The 17877-nt window shown below is 38.9% G+C and overlaps 1 protein-coding gene across 2 annotated transcripts in view; it reads right to left on the bottom strand.

The window, feature by feature from the left end:
• Positions 1-17877, bottom strand: part of LOC126470659 (myoneurin-like) — a 136209-nt gene that overhangs the window by 95815 nt on the left and 22517 nt on the right. For both annotated transcript variants that reach the window (XM_050098656.1, XM_050098648.1), the window contains exons 2-3: positions 6966-7241; positions 1536-1649 (exon numbers count right to left, since the gene is read on the bottom strand). In XM_050098656.1, the coding sequence (XP_049954613.1) occupies positions 1536-1649; positions 6966-7241 (390 nt within the window). The remainder of the gene's footprint in view (positions 1-1535; positions 1650-6965; positions 7242-17877) is intronic.

Raw genomic sequence — 17877 nt, 5'->3', positions numbered from 1 at the left:
ATCATGGTTATCACCCCCAATTAAGAGAGAAATATATTTTTTGTTGCAATCATGCATGTTTACTTAGGAGATTACACTTAATGGCAAGTGTTAATAACCTATGACTACCATGTATCTAACCTAAATCTCAACAATGTTTCAAAGAAAATTTTATTGCATTTGTTTCTACCAGAGACAGTTTGTATTAAAGGTGTGCCACATAGGAGGCTAGTGATCAATCTAGTAAATATGCACAGATCTGTAGTTCAGCTGGCTATGTCACATAAAAAGTCATACAGAATGTGAAGAATGACTTTACTGATCACAAAGTATGCATGAGACATTTTGGAATTATTTCCATCTTGAGAAATCCAAATGCAAAAATAGCACCAGGACAAGAGCCATAACCAGTTGTGCACATAACGTGAGATGACAGGTAGTCTGTATGACTCTTCTCTTTGGGCTACTTAGGACTCGGATTTCTGAAGATAGAAACAATTTTGAAATGTATCATGCATACTTCGTGATCAGCAAAGTCATTCTTCACCTGCTGTACAACTTTTTTATGTGACCTAGCCAGCTTACCTACAGATATATGCATATTTACCATTTGTATTAACTAATTATGGTTGGAATGGGGTTAAGACCTGACAATTGGATTTCGCACTCTAATAGTGTAATAAAACTGATGCTCTCAATATTCAAATGAGCAAGAAAAAAAAAAGTTAAAATTCACAGTAGATGCCGACAAGCTATCCGATGCAGAACATTCTCATATGTATGAATATACTTACGTATTGACAACCATTACTCCAAATTGCAATTGACTCTAAATTGCAATTGTGTCAAAAATAAAACACCATCATTTCTGCATGCATAACATTATGTTAATAATTATTACGCCTCAACTCCATAAATAGTGTGGGATGGTTTAAAGTTAAATCAATATCATTCATGTAAAATCTGATGATTGGGTATCGTTTACTGCATTATCTCCTGTTAATCTGTAAGAAATTGCCTAGTGACAGAACATGACATGTCATTGTTGCTGTTGCTGCTGTTGTGGTTGTTTTGTTGGTGGTGGCGTGATCTTCAGTCCAAAGACTATTTGACACAGCTCTCCATGCATGTCTACCCTGTACAAGCCTCTTTATCCCTGTATAACTTCTGCAGATTATGTCCATTTGAACCTTCTTACTGTACTAAGCCTTGGTGTCCCTCTGCAAGTTTTGCCCCCCACCCCGCCCTCCCACGCTCCCCCTCTTCATTAGCAAAAGCAATACTTCCTTGTGGCCTCACAATATGTCCTTTCATTAGTTACCTGTCTAACCATCTAATCTTCAGCTTTCTTCTGTAGTGGCAGATTTCAAAAGCTTCTATTCTCTTCTTGTCTGAACAGTTTATTGTCCTCATTTCACTTCCGCACAAGCCTACATTCCAGACAAATGACATATTATCTAACTTCAAACAAAATTTCATTGTTTTGAGTCTGTACAGAATGATGAAAATAAATATCAAGCAATATGTACAAAAATTTCACTATTAAATTGGCATACCATATTTCGTGAAGGAATAGAGCTGATGCGATTATCTGATGTTTCCTGGAATTCTTCTATGGCTGTTGACACAGCCATGGTAAGAAAAGTGTCACTGTCTAAAGAACATCCACCCTAGAACAAATAAAAACACTTATCACAGTTAAAATGAAACAAATGTGACATAAGGTAACACAACAGTCCCAAAATGGTAATTTTAGAGTGGAATATAGGTAACATAGTTAATTTGTTACTTGTGTGTCCTAGGCTTTGCTGCATATAACTGTATCACCCACATTTTCAGGTGTCTAAAGACTTAGTCACTATTTTCTGTTTCCTGTATCACAACTTTTTTGTTTCCACTTGTAATTCTAATGAATCTATACTACTTGTCCCCAGTTTCAGTTCTACTGAAAACTTGGTCTGCATCTACATCTATACTCGGCAAACCACTGTGAAGGCATGAAAGATGATACGTCCCATTCTATCAGTATTAGGGACTTTTCCCATTCCATTCACATATGGTACATGGGAAGAATGATTGCTTAAATGACTCTGTGCATGCTGTAATTAGTCTAATCTTGTCTCCATGATCCCTATGGAATGATACACAGAGGGTTGCAATATACTGCTAGATTCACAACTTACAGTTGATTCCAGAAACTTTTTAGTAGCTTTTCAAGAGGTAATTTATGTGCCTGCCAATTCAGTTCTTTCGAAAACTTTGTAATGCTCTCCCTTGGCTCAAACAGATCTATGGCCATTCGTACTGCCCTTCTTTGTATTCATGGAGTATCCTATTAGTCCTATTTGGTTGAGGTCCCACACACTTGGATCAGTCAAACAAGTGTTTTGTATGTAGTCTTCTTGTAGATTAATTGCATTTCCCTAATACTCTACCAATAAAGAGTGGCCTGTCATCTACTTTACCTACAAATGACACTACATAATCGTTCCATTTCATATCCCTAAAAGCTGTTACATCCAGATAATTGTATGAGTTCATCTATTCCAACTGTGGCTCACTGACATTACAGTCACAGGATACTACTTTTTTTCATTTTGTGAGGTGGACAGTTTTACATGTTTGAACATTTAAAGCAAGTTGTCAGTTTCTGCCACCACTTTGAAATCTTATCAGATCTGACTGAGTATTTGTGCAGCTTCTTTCAGGCAGTACTTCATCATAGCTAACTACATCATCTGTCAAAAGTATGATGTTTCTATTAATATTGTCCACAACAGACGCGCGCGCGCGTGCATGCGCATATGCGCAAGCACTTGTGTGTGTGTAGTGTAATGTTTGTGTTGTATGATGATAATGATGATGATGATGATGATGATGATGATGATGATGACGACGATGATGATGATTGTAATTATGATTATGAGAGAAAGGAGACAGTTAAACCCAGTGCCAGCACATGCTCTATTTTTCAGGAATAGCACCAAGAGAACCCACACTTATCATCCCCATCTGACAGATGGATCACCGTCAACAGTGTCACTTGCGCTAACTTTCTGGGACATTGCAGAGAGGTTTGGTATTAAAAAAATGGCGTTGGCACAAAATATGGTGATCAGAAACTCTATGCCACCACTTCTCTTCACTTTGCTGCAAAAATACTGGCAGTGAAAATTTTTTCACTAGCAGGATTTGAACTGGCTTATCCCTGGCTCAAGTGCCATCGGACAAGTGTGCATTAATGACCTTGGCCATAGAGGCCAGTGTCATGTGCTGTTGTATAATATGTTTCAACAGCTTGTTGAAGAACAGGGAAACTATAATGGAAACAATTGGTCATCTGAAGTGCAATTCAACAGAGTGAAGACTGCTACAGAATGAAATGTAGAAGACTCTGAGAAAGGCTTTGCCATTACTGAAACCTAGGTCTGACATTATAACACTAACAAAGGCAGACCAAAACCAAATTACCCTTTTTATTGTGATTTGAGCAAATGTTGAGACAGAGCTGAGGGAAAGTATAGCATTTTAACAAAGACCATTCATCCATAAATGCAGCCATGAAAGTAGGAAAGAGTTTATGAGCAAAATGATTCATGCAACAAGAAAACTTTCTTGACTCAAAAAATAAGGGACCAGGTCTTAGCGTAAATGAGGAAAGACAAGCAACGAATAACACAGTAACACTAATTATTTTGCTTAAACTTGGTTCCATAATTACTGTGACCAATCTAGAGGAATTTTGAGCTGGTGTTGACAGTAAAGATAATATCTGAAGGAATTCCTTTCTAAGCACTGAATGGCTCAAGTAAGTACTTTTCTGCATGTAACCAGGCTGTGCAAACAACTTGCCACCTCACATCATCACAAAAATTCTTTCAGACTCACCCCATTCCCACTGTCTTAAAAGATTGGAACCTGATGAGTTGGCAGTCTTGTTCAACCAAGGATCATGAGCAAATCTGTTGTAACATAAAAATAAAACTGAAAAGAAATTATAAACTCACTGATGCACCTACCACTTCAGAAAATTTATAAGTCTGTATCTCCATCTTTCTTCTGTAAAAACAGATATACACTTATAACAAATAAGTTATACAGGAATTGTATTTATACTTCTGAGGATACTACTTTTCAACATTTTTCTTTCTTCTGAAAATATACAAATATTTCATCATTCATAAAGAAGGGTAGCTATCGAATTTAAATAATTTACCAGACAGTATTAAACAGACAGTTTTAAACACTCCATTTATGAATATCACATTTTACCGTGAAATGTTAATTTTTTTTCTTTTTCATACATTAGAAAAAGTCACTTTGATTTGAATTTTTTGAAGCACTCAAAACATGGAAGCCTACATTACGCGGCATACAGTATTACCATATCTTCTCTCTTATAGCTTTCCCTTGCATGTCAAATGTAACTAATTGACTGATTGGTTGATTCATACATTATTAATACATACATACATTATGTTCTGCTTATCCCATCATGAAGGAGAGACAACAGGAATGTGGAACTTGTCAAGTTATACATTAACAGGCTGAAGCAACCACTGCTAGCTACTTCTTTGAAGTGAACTGACAACAAATTATGACTAGTTTTAACCTATTCAAACTGATAATTATGACAATCACTTCTAGATTTCTTTGTGTACTCATATGTATGTTGGGAGAAAAACAGCTACTTTGCAGAAAGCCATTGCTCATCCTTCTACATTACTCAGCTACTGTTACTATCTAACATTTCAAACAAAGCATTGTTACTTTATACAGACCAATATGAGTTGTCTATATATTGGCAAAATAAGGCTCTATCTGATTCAAGTATCTGAGTTACACAAAATTTACATTCTCAAGTCAAAGAATTTGGATATATTCTAGGAGGAGCGGCTAGTGCCATATTTGTTTATTGTGTGTTAAAATATTTGGGAATTTTTAGTTTGCCACCTGATGTCTACTGGCACACTGTTATACAACTTTGCCCCAGTATATAAAATTCCATTCTGACCCGTAGTGAGGAATGCAGAGCTATATGGAAATTATTTTTACTTTTAGTATTGTGGTTGTGGATTGCTGAGTTTCTCCTAAGTTAGCTCTTGTCATTAACCACAAATACCATTAGGGAGTACATGTATTGGTATGTAAGTGTAAGAATACCTGATTCCTGAAGAGATTTCTGAAAAATGTTCAGTTGTCAACTTTAAACAATATTGCTATTACATGGTTCTGTAGAATAAACACTCTTTTCACCTTAGGTGCAATGCCCCATAAGATTGTGCCATAGGACAGAATTGAGTGGAAGTATGCAATTTTGTCTGCAGGTCAACAAATGGGGAGTGATTTCTGAGTGCAAGGCAGGCAAAATTGAGTTTTTCAGCTAGCTTATCCATATGCTGGTGCCACCTGAAAATTTTATCTATCTGTATACTCAAGATCTTCAGACATGAAGCCTCATGTTTTATTGAAATATGTGCATTCGGTTTTTCATAACCACTTTCATCTTTTCTATCTGCAGCACAATTTTCATATTTCATCACATAAATAGTCATCTCTTCTGAAAGTTTGTCATGTTCCTCTGAAAGACTGACTAGTTTTAAGCCATTATCCAAGAGTTCCTCATTTATAAGTTTGATATGTTATGTCTGTTAGCAATATTGTCTGAATTCCACAATTTATACATTTTTGTATACATGTGAAAAAAGAAAACATACACAGAAACATGGTTGATGACAAAATGCAAGAATCATGGAATGCAAGCTTTCACTGCCAGTACTTGTGTTACTGCTGATATTTGACTTATCTAAATAGCATCCTGAGTCCTTGAAGTCTCTGGTGATGTCTCCAGCAGTGGGAGAGGAAATCTTTGGCAGGTAATTACTCCTTGGGTCTTAGCCTTATGACCATAAGTCAAATATCAGAAAGAATGAAAGAACATTCAACAATATCCCTGAATAAATATTTGTGCTGAAGATAAAATGTAACACACAAATATTGGCAAGGAAGCCACTACTTTCAAGAAAGAGCTGCTACTTCCTTGGTTACATTAAATACCTGCTGTTTACCCCCTACTGCTAGCACATCATCAGCATGATGATGTTCATATTTATCAAAGTTATCTAAGTGTGCTATGAATTGACACCTGTTTAAATAATCATTGCTACTTGTCAGGCAGCTAACAGATAAGTGGATAATTTGAAGAAATAGTAGCCAACAACATATGTCTTTTCATATTGTAGGAATTCCCAATTTTTTTACTTAATGTCTAACACGAGTTTATTGAAAATGTTTGCACCAGAAAACACAGCCACTATGAACCACAGAAGAGAAAGCAAGTCTTAATGGAAATTACTTTTTTACTGTATTTTTTGATGATGTAAATGTCAACTCAGCTGCAAGAAAACATTTAAACAATAAATGTAGTGGGAATTTAGCATCCCAAGATCTGTGAGAAATTTTAGCAATATCATCATCATGCTCATGTACTTCATATGACCCTGTTTGGTCTTACATAATGCTCCTTTCATTTCCACCAACCTGTCTTTAGATTCTAAAGTTATACAATTTATTGTCCCTTAAAAAATTGTAATTATGCACTTGAGTTTACAAAGTTCATGTTATCGTTGATTTACCTTCACAACATTTTACTGGTCTTTTTTTGTGAAAAACACTGTCTTTCTTTAATCTGCATTCTCCCAGAAAATAATACTGGAAGTCAATAGCAATTGAAAGCATACAAAATGAGGAAGCATTCCTACCTTCAAGACCAAACAATGAAAGAAGTTTCTAAGTAAGAAACATACTGAACAGTGATTATTGATTTTAAATACATCACACTGATTGCATCTAGTTGGTCTGTTCATTGTTCCAGTTATGTAGATGTTCAGCTAATTACAATCACATCAGTAATAACTGCTAAGACTTACATACATTTTAAGAGTAAACTATAATGCAAAATACTTTTTGTTACCTTATACACTAACCTGAGGAAATTTCTGCTGTAGGGCTTGATACGCAGACTGGTACTTTGGAAAAAGTAAGTTACTTTCAGCTAGTGATTGCAGCACAAAATAGAATGATATTTCACTCATAGAATAAAGCTGGTCTTTGTCTATTTGTTCAGATATAAAAGTTGCCTCTAAGTTACTCCAATCAACAAATGTAAGCAGTGCTCGAATGCTTCGCTCTCTTGCTGTAATGTCTTTCTGAACCCATCTTGAAATCAGGCTTAGGAGACTGTCCTGAGGAACGACCCAAGCCTGAACATATGAAAAGAAGTTTCAGAAATAAATATTATTTATCTTTTAGTTGCAAGACAAAAACATATTTTGAAAAATATGAGATAATTAAAACATCACATTTTCAAAATATATACAAGACATAATTAAAAATGGCATTAGTTCCAATAACAAAAGACTATATCACAGGTCTCAGTTTTGGTGCTTTGAAGATTTCCCAGTAAATTATATTATGAGGAGGACAGATTGCTACTCCCCATATAGAGGAGACAGTGCGTCAGAGACGGGCACAACAAAAAGACTGATAAACATTTAAACTCTTGATGAAGGGCCTTCTTCCAAGGCAGAAAACACACACACATTCACAAAAGCACAACTCACACACACATGACCACTGTCTTTGGTGCTGTAGCCAGACTCCTGACAGCAACTGCACCTGATGGGAGCAGCATTTTGGCATAGGTGGAGCAGATAAGGAGGGGCATAGGGTGGGGGTGTGGGGTGGGGGGATAGCATGTTCGAAGGGAGGGGGAGGTGGTGTGCTGCCTGTGGGAGCATGCAGGGACATGGTGGGAACAAGGTATCGCTGCTAGATGCAGTCGGGAGGTTTGGGGGAGGGGAGGGGAGGGGGGAGGAGGGAAGGGAGGGGGAAGAGCAGAAAAGGAGAGAAGTAGAGAAGGGAAAAAGACTAGTGGGTGCATTGGCAGAATAGAAGTCTGTGCAATGTTCAATTGGAAGCAGAGAAGGGGACTAGTTGGTGGAGGACAAGGACTAGCGAAAGTTGAAGCCATGGGGATTACGGGAACGTAGGATATATTGCAGGGTGAGTTCCTGCCTTTGCAGTTCAGAAAAACTGGTGTTGGCAAGAAGAATCCATATGGCCAGGTTCTGAAGCAGTCACTGAAATGAAACACATTGTGTTGGGTGGCATGATCAGCATCTTGGTGGTCCATCTGTCTCTTGGCCTCAGTTTCTCGAAGGCCATTCATTCGGACAGACAGCTTTTTGATTGTCATGCCAATGTAGAAAGGATCACAAATGTTGCAGCTTAGTCTGTAGATCATATGTCTGCTTTCACAGGTAGCCCTGCCTTAGATGGAATCGCACATGCCTCTGACAGGACTAGAGTAGATGGTGGTGGCGGTGGTGGTTGTAGTGGTGGTGGGAGGATGTATGGGACAGGTCTTGCAAATCTAGGTCCATTGCAGGTATGTGAGCCATGACGAAATGGGTTGGGAATAAGGATGGACAAGGATACTGCATAGGTTTGGTGGGTGGCAGAATACCACTGTGGGAGGGGTGGGAAGGATAGTGGGTAGGACATTCCTCATTTCAGGGCATGGCAAGAGGTAGTTGAAACCCTGGCAGAGAGTGTGATTCAGTTGCTCCAGTCCTGTGTGGTACTGAGTCACAAGGGGAATGCTCCTCTTGGCCAGTTGGTGGGACTTTTGGAGGTGGTGGGTGACTGGAGAGATAAGGCATAGGAGATCTGTTTCTTTTTTTATATAAGGTTGGGAGGGTAATTACAGTCTGTGAATGCTTCAGCGATATCCTTGGTGTATTTCGAGAAAGGCCACTCATCACTATAGATGCAACGGCTGTGAGTGGGTAGGCTGTATGGAAGGGTCTTCAAGGGTATGGAATGGGTGGCAATTGTTGAAGTGGAGATATTGCAGTTGGCTGGTAGGTTTAATATGGGTGGAGGTAGCCATCTTTGAAGTAAAGATCAAGATCAAGAAAGGTGGCTTGTTGGGTTGAGTAGGACCAGGTAAAGCAAATGGGGGAAAAGATATTGAGGTTCTGGAGGAATGTGGATACGGTGTATTCGGCCTCAATCCAGATCATGAAGATGTCATCAATGAATCTGAACCAGGTAAGGGGTTTGGGATTCTGGAAGTTGTGGATGGATTGCTCTAGATGGCCTATAAATAAGTTGGTTCAGGATGGTGCCCATATGAGAGCCCATAGTCGTACCTCGGATTTGTTTGTAGGTAATAGCTTGAATGAAGAAGTAATTGTGGGTGAGGATATAGTTGGTCATGGCAGTTAGGAAGGAAGTTGCAGGTTTCAAAACCATCAGGAATTGGGAAAGGTAGTGTTCAATAGCAGTAAGGAGATAGGCATTAGTAATGTTAGTGTATAGGGAGGTGACATCAACAATGACAAGTAGGGCACTATGTATTGAAGAAACTGTGCAGAACCAGTGGATAAAATCATTGGTATGTCTTATACAAAAGGATAGGCTGCGGGTAATAGGCTGAAGTTGTTGGTCCATAAGAGCAGAGATTATCTCAGTGGGGACTTTAGGACTGGTGTAGGTGGTGGTGGTGGTGGTGGGAGGATGTATGGGACAGGTCGTGAAATCTATATCTATTGCAGGAATGTGAGGTGTGAGGTAAGGGGTTGGCAGTAGGGATGGACAAGGATATTGCATAGGTTTAGTGGATGGTAGACTATCACTGTGCAAGGGTGGGAAGAATAGTGGGTAGAATATTCCTCATTTCAGGGCATGAAGAAAGGTAATCAAAATCCTGTTGGAAAATGTGCTTCAGTTGCTCCAGCCCTAGGTGGTATTGAGCCATGAGGTGGCCGGACATTAGGAATGTGGGATGTGGTGGGTGACTGGAGAAATAAAACACAGGAGATCTCTTTATGTGCAAAAGTTGGGAGGGCAGAATCTCAATACCTTCAATGTCTTCTTTCTCATTCTCTTCACCTGGTCCTCCTCAAGCCAACAAGCCAACTTTCTTTATGTTCACTGCTACTTTAAGGATGGCTACATCAGTATATCCATCCATATCAAACCTAAAAACCACCAGCAAACCTCTGCTTCAACAGCTGCCACCCATTTCATACCAAAAAGTCCATTTCACACAGCCCAGCCAGCCACAATCATCACATCCGTAGTGAGCAGTCCCTTTCAAAATATTCACAGACCAGAATTACCCTCTACTTATTCTAAGAGATATGATGGTTGTAGACTGAGTGTCTTATGGAGACCTATAAAGTCCTATACGTTCTGGGTGTAGTGGTCGCATTTGCTTATGAGTGGTCCCACAAGTGATGTAAAATGTTTAGCTACAACATACGTGGGCACTCCAATGTTACTTACAACAGGTCAAAGGGGGATCCTAACCATGTGGATTTTTGGTAGGGTTGCTGGTACAAACTTATAATGATATTGGATGGATGTGAACTCTTCTTGAGGTGGTTCAAGGCTTTCCTCTGAATTTTGCCAATCAGATCATTATTTAATTGGCAGTATGCCGGATAACTGAAGTAAACTTTACTTTCATACAAAATCTTGTTGTGCAGTGAAATACATCAAAAATAATTGAAGGAGGAAGGACATTTATGTTTTAACACCCCATCGACATCCGTGTCATTGGAGACAAAGCAGATATTTGGAATGTTTCAAGGATGGGGATGAAAATCAGCCATGCAATGTCAAAGGAACCATCCTGGCACTTGCCTAGAGTGATTTAGAAAAATATGTAGAAACCTAAATCTGAAAAGATGGATGCGGATCTGAACTGTCATCCTCCCAAATATGAGACCAGTGAGCTAAGCACTGCACCACCTAACTCAGTAAATACATCCAAGCCAGTGTCAGTGTTATAGTGTAAAGTTACACAAGGCCACCAGAAGGAAATACCATGTGAATGAAGCTATGGAATATCAAAATCATAAATGGGCAACTGACATGTAAAAATTGTTTTACACCAGTAATGCACCATTGCAACTGAAGCATTATGACTCAACAGGCAACAAGATATATTTTACTGAGCCATACATCAAAAGAATAATGAGAATTGCAACCACTGGATATTGACTTTGGTCTCCCTCCCTCCCCTTAACACTTGTTGCATCTTCTAGTCTGTATTACTTGATGAAGACCAATGGATGTTTCCCATCCTCAAAACGAGAAACAAGGATCTGTAATTGAATATCTGTTTGAAACAGCAGTTCTGTAACATCAGCAGCACGTATGGGCTGTTAAAGAATTAAAATTGTCCTGTTCTAATAGCAACACACAGCAAGTTACCTAAACACTTTTTTGAATATGAACTGTCAAATAATTGTACACTGACAAAAAGTAACAGTTATTCATCACAAAAAGCAGCTTCAAAGCTGCACATTTCTCTCAATGATAAACTAAAAAACTTTTAAATAAGTTCTCTATTTTTTACTAGAGAAATTACATGCTGCTGAGGAAACCTGCTCAATTTCACAATTTCAGTGATAGCTTCACAAACTGCTAGCACCTGAATTTCTGTCTCCTGTGTCCTGAAACCAATGTCTCTGTTTTACACAGGCAGGAACTGTCCTTACTACCTGTCATTCAATCATCCTGGACTCAATCTCGGCAAGCAGCTGTCCCATGTCCACCTCCACTCCTGCATCTGTGACCCCCCCCCCCCTCCCCACCCCTTCCACTTTACTCGTTCTAAACTCATTCTCTCATCTCTGAAGTGTCCTTTTTCTTATGTTCTATTAATGTTCTATTAATGCCTCTCATTGCTAGCCCCAAACCACCTTTATTTCTGTCCCTACCTCTCTGTCACCACCTCCTTTATCCCTCTCATCCACATCACATGACGCTGATGTTCATTTGTGTATGTGTGTGTGTCTTGAACCTACTGGATGTGGTACATGAAAAGGAATCTCACAAAGTTTTCACACTGTTTTCTCAACATATGCAACTTCACATTAATTCTGTGAAACATTAACATTTTTTCTCTGATGGGTCATAGAGGCTGCTTAACTCAGACATCTTAATGCATTTTTTCCAGATCTACTACTCAGTATTTACTATTTTGCCAGAGTTTGAAAATGATTACTAGAAGTACCAGCAGAAGTCCACCAGCAGTAGTTGTCTCTCCTTGACGTAGCAGTAAGTTACATAGCCAGTATTCATGCAGAGCAGCAGCTATTGCTGTGAGATACCCACTTCTCATATGTCACTTTTCAAAGCATAAACTAAAGCATTTTTATTGAGTCAGTGCAGAGAGATTCACTTTTACAGGGAGTATAAGTCCACAGAGCACTTCATATCTGTGGAATTTAAATCACATATTCTGTAGGCATAAATCAAACAATAGGAAATCCAGGATGGAATGTAATAATATTGTGGGAAGAAAAGTTGCCACTCACCATATAGCGGAGACACAGTGTCGCAGATAGGCACAACAAAAATATGTTCACAATTAAAGCTTTCAGCCAATGGCCTTTGTCAACAACAGACACACATACGCACACACATCTCTGCTATATGGTGAGTACCAACTTTCCTTCTCATTATATTGTTACATTCTGCAGGCACCTGGTCAAGACTCTTGGGATACTGACACTATAACATTTCTAATCAAGAAGATTTATGGTTAAATCTTCTCCAAGCTACCTGTGACATTCACAATCATGGTACAAGAGAGAAGCAAGTCTTCACAAAGACTCAATAACTCACAAATAATGTGAAAAGGAGTTATCCAGTTTGGAATAAAAGTTTACAATAAGCTTCCAATAATATATCTTGAGAAAAGACCATGATAGTAAAATTACAGACATTCAAGCTCACACGGAGGCTTAACAACAATTGTTTTTCACGTGAACTATTCACGACTGGAACAGAAATGGGAGAAAGTACCTACTGTCACACACTGTAATATGGGCTGCGAAGTATTGATACACAGGCAGATGTACATGTAGTCTTTGTTTTGTCCTAAATTGCACGGTACATCCTTTCTACAGAATGTAAGTTAACAGGACTGAATAAGAACCAGTCAGTCCATCAGTCATGAAGACCATGGGAAATTAAGAAACACTACTCATATTGGGCTCTAGAGACACAACTGAAAATACACAAGATAATAATAATAATAATAATAATAATAATAATAATGGCATGTGACGAGGGCCTCCAATCAGGTAGACCACTCACCTGGTGCAAGTCTTTCAATTTGAAGCCACTTCGGTGACTTGTGTGTCGATGGGGATGAAATGATGATGATTAGGACAACACAACACCCAGTCCCTGAGCAGAGAAAATCTCTGACCCAGCTGGGAATCGAACCCAGGCCCTTAGGATTGACAGTCTGTCACGCTGACCACTCAGCTACCAGGGGCAGACCAATGTCAGACACTTATGTTTTTCTGTACTGCAGATGATGTAGTAATGACATCACAGATGTCTTTAACTAAACAGCTGTAAGATATTCTTGAAGTGAAAATGTTTATTGCAAGGAGTTTTTCATTTGACTTAAAACATAATGTATCTGGACAACTTGATTGTCATGCTGGCCACTAGATGTACTCTTTTTGAAACACCCATCATTCTTCTGATTCTTACTTGTGTGACTGCACACATTAGAAACACTCTCCATTCATTTGGTTCATATTTTCTGAGTTAATACAAGACAGATATCGTCATATATATAGTTCATCGAAATTTCACATTGTCATCAACTAATGCATAATACTTCACAGTCTGTGAACACAAATGCTACTGATGATCATAATAAAAGGACAACTCTTATTATTTTCTTAACAACACTTGCTGTGTTTTGTGCTAAATTAATAAATTATTTTATCAGTTCATAATCCCTTTCTGTAGTCTAACTCAATAGTACACAAATTACAGTGTTTTTATAGAGGTAACCAGCCACTATGAGAACAATTGTTAAAGTGATAGTAACATACGACTACTGACAATGTTTCTACTATCCTTCTCATGCTAAAACATGGTTGGAGAAAAATCTAATAAAAAAATACACAGCAATAAGCTGAGTGCAGTTATTAATTTCTCCAAGAATTTGTCTCCCTCCAAACAGTATATGCTACCACAAAATTAACTTTCTATGTAAGCTCAAGATGTACAGAATCTACTTCTCATTTCTTCTGTAACTGCTTCACATTTTTCTACATACATAGACTTCCATATACATGAGTGTAATATTTATATAATGGAGTTCACTACTCGCCAAATAAAAGAAGTACTGGGCAGTGGAAAGGTCCTCAGGAAAAAACCTCAACTGCCCCAGCACCTCACCATCCCTTAAGTCAAAAGCACTGCACACAGCCGCCACCAAGCATCACCACAGGGAAATGTGTCATTATATATATCCTGTTGGGTGTCCAGGGTCTATATGTGATAGAGCTGTCTAGCTTCTTTGGTCCTGGTGATGAAGCGTTTCACACGCTCATCCAGAGCAACATCCAGTTGAAACAGGTACTGCATATCCATTGTCATTTTGGCCTCATAAACACAGAGGAAAAAAAAAAAAAAAAAAAAAAAAAAAAAAAAAAAAAAAAAAAAAAAAAAAAAAAAAAGAGAGAGGAGGAATGGAATGAAGACTGTAGTCTCTTATTGCACTGTGTTGCGTGCAAATGTCACGGCAAGCAGTAATGCATCCCTATGTCTCTGCTTGATACTAACATATGACAGCACATCTGCCAACGTCTTGTTATAGCACTCTGTGAGAAAAGTCATCTGTGGGTGGAAAAGCAGTTGTCATCTTGTGGCTGATTACCTCTGATACTAGTCTTCAAAAGGCAATTTTTTCCACGATCACAGATCATCATGTGGGATGTTTCGTCTTTCAAAATGGTATCCTCAACAAGAAACTTTGCAATTTCAAGGACTTCGGCAGTCAGCACAGTTTCGGTGACAGCGTAGTGGGTCAGGAAGTCCCTGCAGACTATTATCCACCAATTTTCTGACTTTGGGAACCTTCCCAGAGGTTGATTACAATTTGCTAGTATAGCATATAGTTCAATCAAACTGTCAAAGAAAAAGCCTGTACCTTGCAAAAGGTAGGATAGAAGATTTTATTTTTTTAACTAGTTCATGTGGTTGGAAACATTGGAAAACCAAATTTTGCCAACAAAATTTATGTTGTCTAAACCTTCTGTAGTCAAAGGCATTGAAAATTTCATAGTTTTTCAAAAAATCCCAATTTCTTTTGTTCCTAGCACTGTCATGTCCATTTACTTTCTAGAAGAGCATAAAATTCTCTACAAATTTGATTACTACAATCTTTTTTTGCATCCAATACCAGGGGCACTAAAGTTCACAAAAAGTAAAGAACTTTCAAACTCAGTGCAAAATTCCAAAGTATGAAATATTAGAGCACTTCTATTTCAGTTGTGGTGTAGAGTTTAGAGAATTTCCGCGTAAATTCTAGAACCACTTGGCCTTCTACCATTTCAAACACACGATATTTTAAATACAAGTGTGAGAGAGCCTATCTACTGCGTGTCACCTGTCTGTGTGTGCAGGTCCTACGTGTGTAGTGAGAAAACTTAAGACACAGCGGTCAAACAGCAGCAACAAGTACTTGTCGTTCGCGCCACGGAAGTTGTAATGAAAGAACACGGTAGCCCCAAGCAACTTCTGTGTTATTCTGTGCTATTTTATAACTTTGACTACTGTAGTGATGAAAAAAACATCTGAGTTGAAAAAAAAGATTTTTAACAGAGATGTGCTAGATGCAAGACTAGTTCACGATTTCCGTGGTTGCTGAATCAACTACGTGGTAAATGTATCTTAATTTGAGTGTAACATGAGATGACACGGGTCACTTACAAGAAGTCTAATAATGAGATTTTCACTCTGCAGCGGAGTGTGCGCTGATATGAAACCTCCTGGCAGACTGAAACTGTGTGCCAGACCGAGACTCGAACTCGGGACTTTTGCCTTTCGCGGGCAAGTGCTCTACCATATGAGCTACCCAAGCACGACTCACGCCCCGTCCTCACAGCTTTACTTCCACCAGTACCTCGTCTCCTACTTTCCAAACTTCATAGAAGCTCTCCTGCGAACCTTACAGCATCCTGGAAGAAAGGATATTGTGGAGGCATGGCTTAGCCACTGCCAGAGGGATGTTTCCAGAATGAGATTTTCACTCTGCAGTGGAGTGTACACTGATATGAAACTTCCTGGCAGATTAAAACTGTGTGCCAGACCGAGACTTGAACTCGGGACCTTTGCCTTTCGCGGGCTAGTGCTCTACCATCTGAGCTACCCAAGCACGACTCACGCCCCATCCTCACAGCTTTACTTCTGCCAGTACTTGGTCTCCTACTTTCCAAACTTCACAGAAGCTCTCTTCAGGAGAGAGGCAAAGGTCCCGATTTCGAGTCTCAGTCCAGCACACAGTTTTAATCTGCCAGGAAGTTTCATATCAGTGCACACTCCAATGCAGAGTGAAAATCTCATTCTGGAAACATCCCCCAGGCTGTGGCTAAGCCATGTCTCCGCAATAACCTTTCTTCCAAGAGTGCCAGTTCTGTCTTCACAGGAGAGCTTCTGTGAAGTCTGGAAAGTAGGAGATGAGGTACTGGCAGAAGTAAAGCTGTGAGGACGGGGCATGAGTCATGCTTGGGAAGCTCAGATGGTAGAGCACTTGCCCGCGAAAGGCAAAGATTCCGAGTTTAAGTCTCGGTCCGGCGCACAGTTTTAATCTGCCAGGAAGTTTCACGAAGTCTAATGATTATGTGAGAAATGATAATTTTGTTCTTTATGGAAGTTGAAATACACTAACAATGAACTAAAAGCATTCTTCGAGTACCTACATATTTCACGAGTAGAGACAGAATGAGTCATACCTATTCCTTTAACTAGTATCATTCTTCGGAGAAGTTTTTGGAGACTGACGTAGCTGGCTATCCAGAGAAGAAGATCGGCTGTGCATACCAAGTAAGTCTATGCATGTAAAAGAAGTGAGAAGGTTGCAATCCAACTTCCAACATTCTTGTCATCAAAAACATTAGAACGTGGCAACCAGTGTGAAAGGACCTACGGAAAAAAGGAATTTTGAGACAAAACGAGAGAAAAAGCTATCAAGTGATGCCATAGCAACCGAGCATAACAAGAAAAAACAACCATTTCATGAAATTGGATTCTGCCTAAATATCCGATGGAGAAAATTTGTAAATGTGAATAACGGAGAGAAGTGATAAAACACAACGAGAAAAACCGGAGAGAAGATCTCAACATATTAGACTAAGAAGAGATATGCCTAGAATGATATGACTAAGAAAATTTGGTGTGGTGGGTATAAATTTCTCACATATCGTGGGTATGCAAACGCAGAAATCAGCATCCAGCACCACTGGCACCAGTTGTTATTCACCGGTGCTGACGTACTTCCACATCCGCTCACTGACGCCTATGTGGAAACCAACAACCGACGCCACTGGTACCAGTTGCAATTCACCAGTGCTGATAACACATACGCTTAACAATGCAGCTGAAATTCTACGCCGAGTGAGTGTAAAACAGAACTTTATTATATTAATACAACATGGTATAAGCCATTGAATGAACATTATTAGTGTAGTTAATATACTTAAAAGTTAATTTTTAGATGCTCACAAGGGCTAAAGCTTGTAAAACTATGGATCAGGAACAGCAAGTTGGAGAAACTTTATAACCAGACATGCCTATGAAAATTAGTAAAGAAGGGCCAGACTGGTCTGAGGTAGTAAATCTAATCAAAGCTCAAAATGTTACTTTAAGAAATGAACTAAGTGCGACTTTGGTAAGTGAAAAAATAGACACCCAGAGTTTTAAGTTAGACTCAGTAAATGCTCAATTAAATGATAAATTAGATGCCCAGAGTGAAACCTTGAATAGTCAAGCAACCAATCTAGGTTTATT

The sequence above is a fragment of the Schistocerca serialis genome, chromosome 1 (assembly GCF_023864345.2).
Source record: "Schistocerca serialis cubense isolate TAMUIC-IGC-003099 chromosome 1, iqSchSeri2.2, whole genome shotgun sequence".
Lineage (NCBI taxonomy): Eukaryota > Metazoa > Arthropoda > Insecta > Orthoptera > Acrididae > Schistocerca > Schistocerca serialis.
Note: the sequence above shows the minus strand (reverse complement) of the source record. Positions and strands in the feature narration are given on the sequence as shown.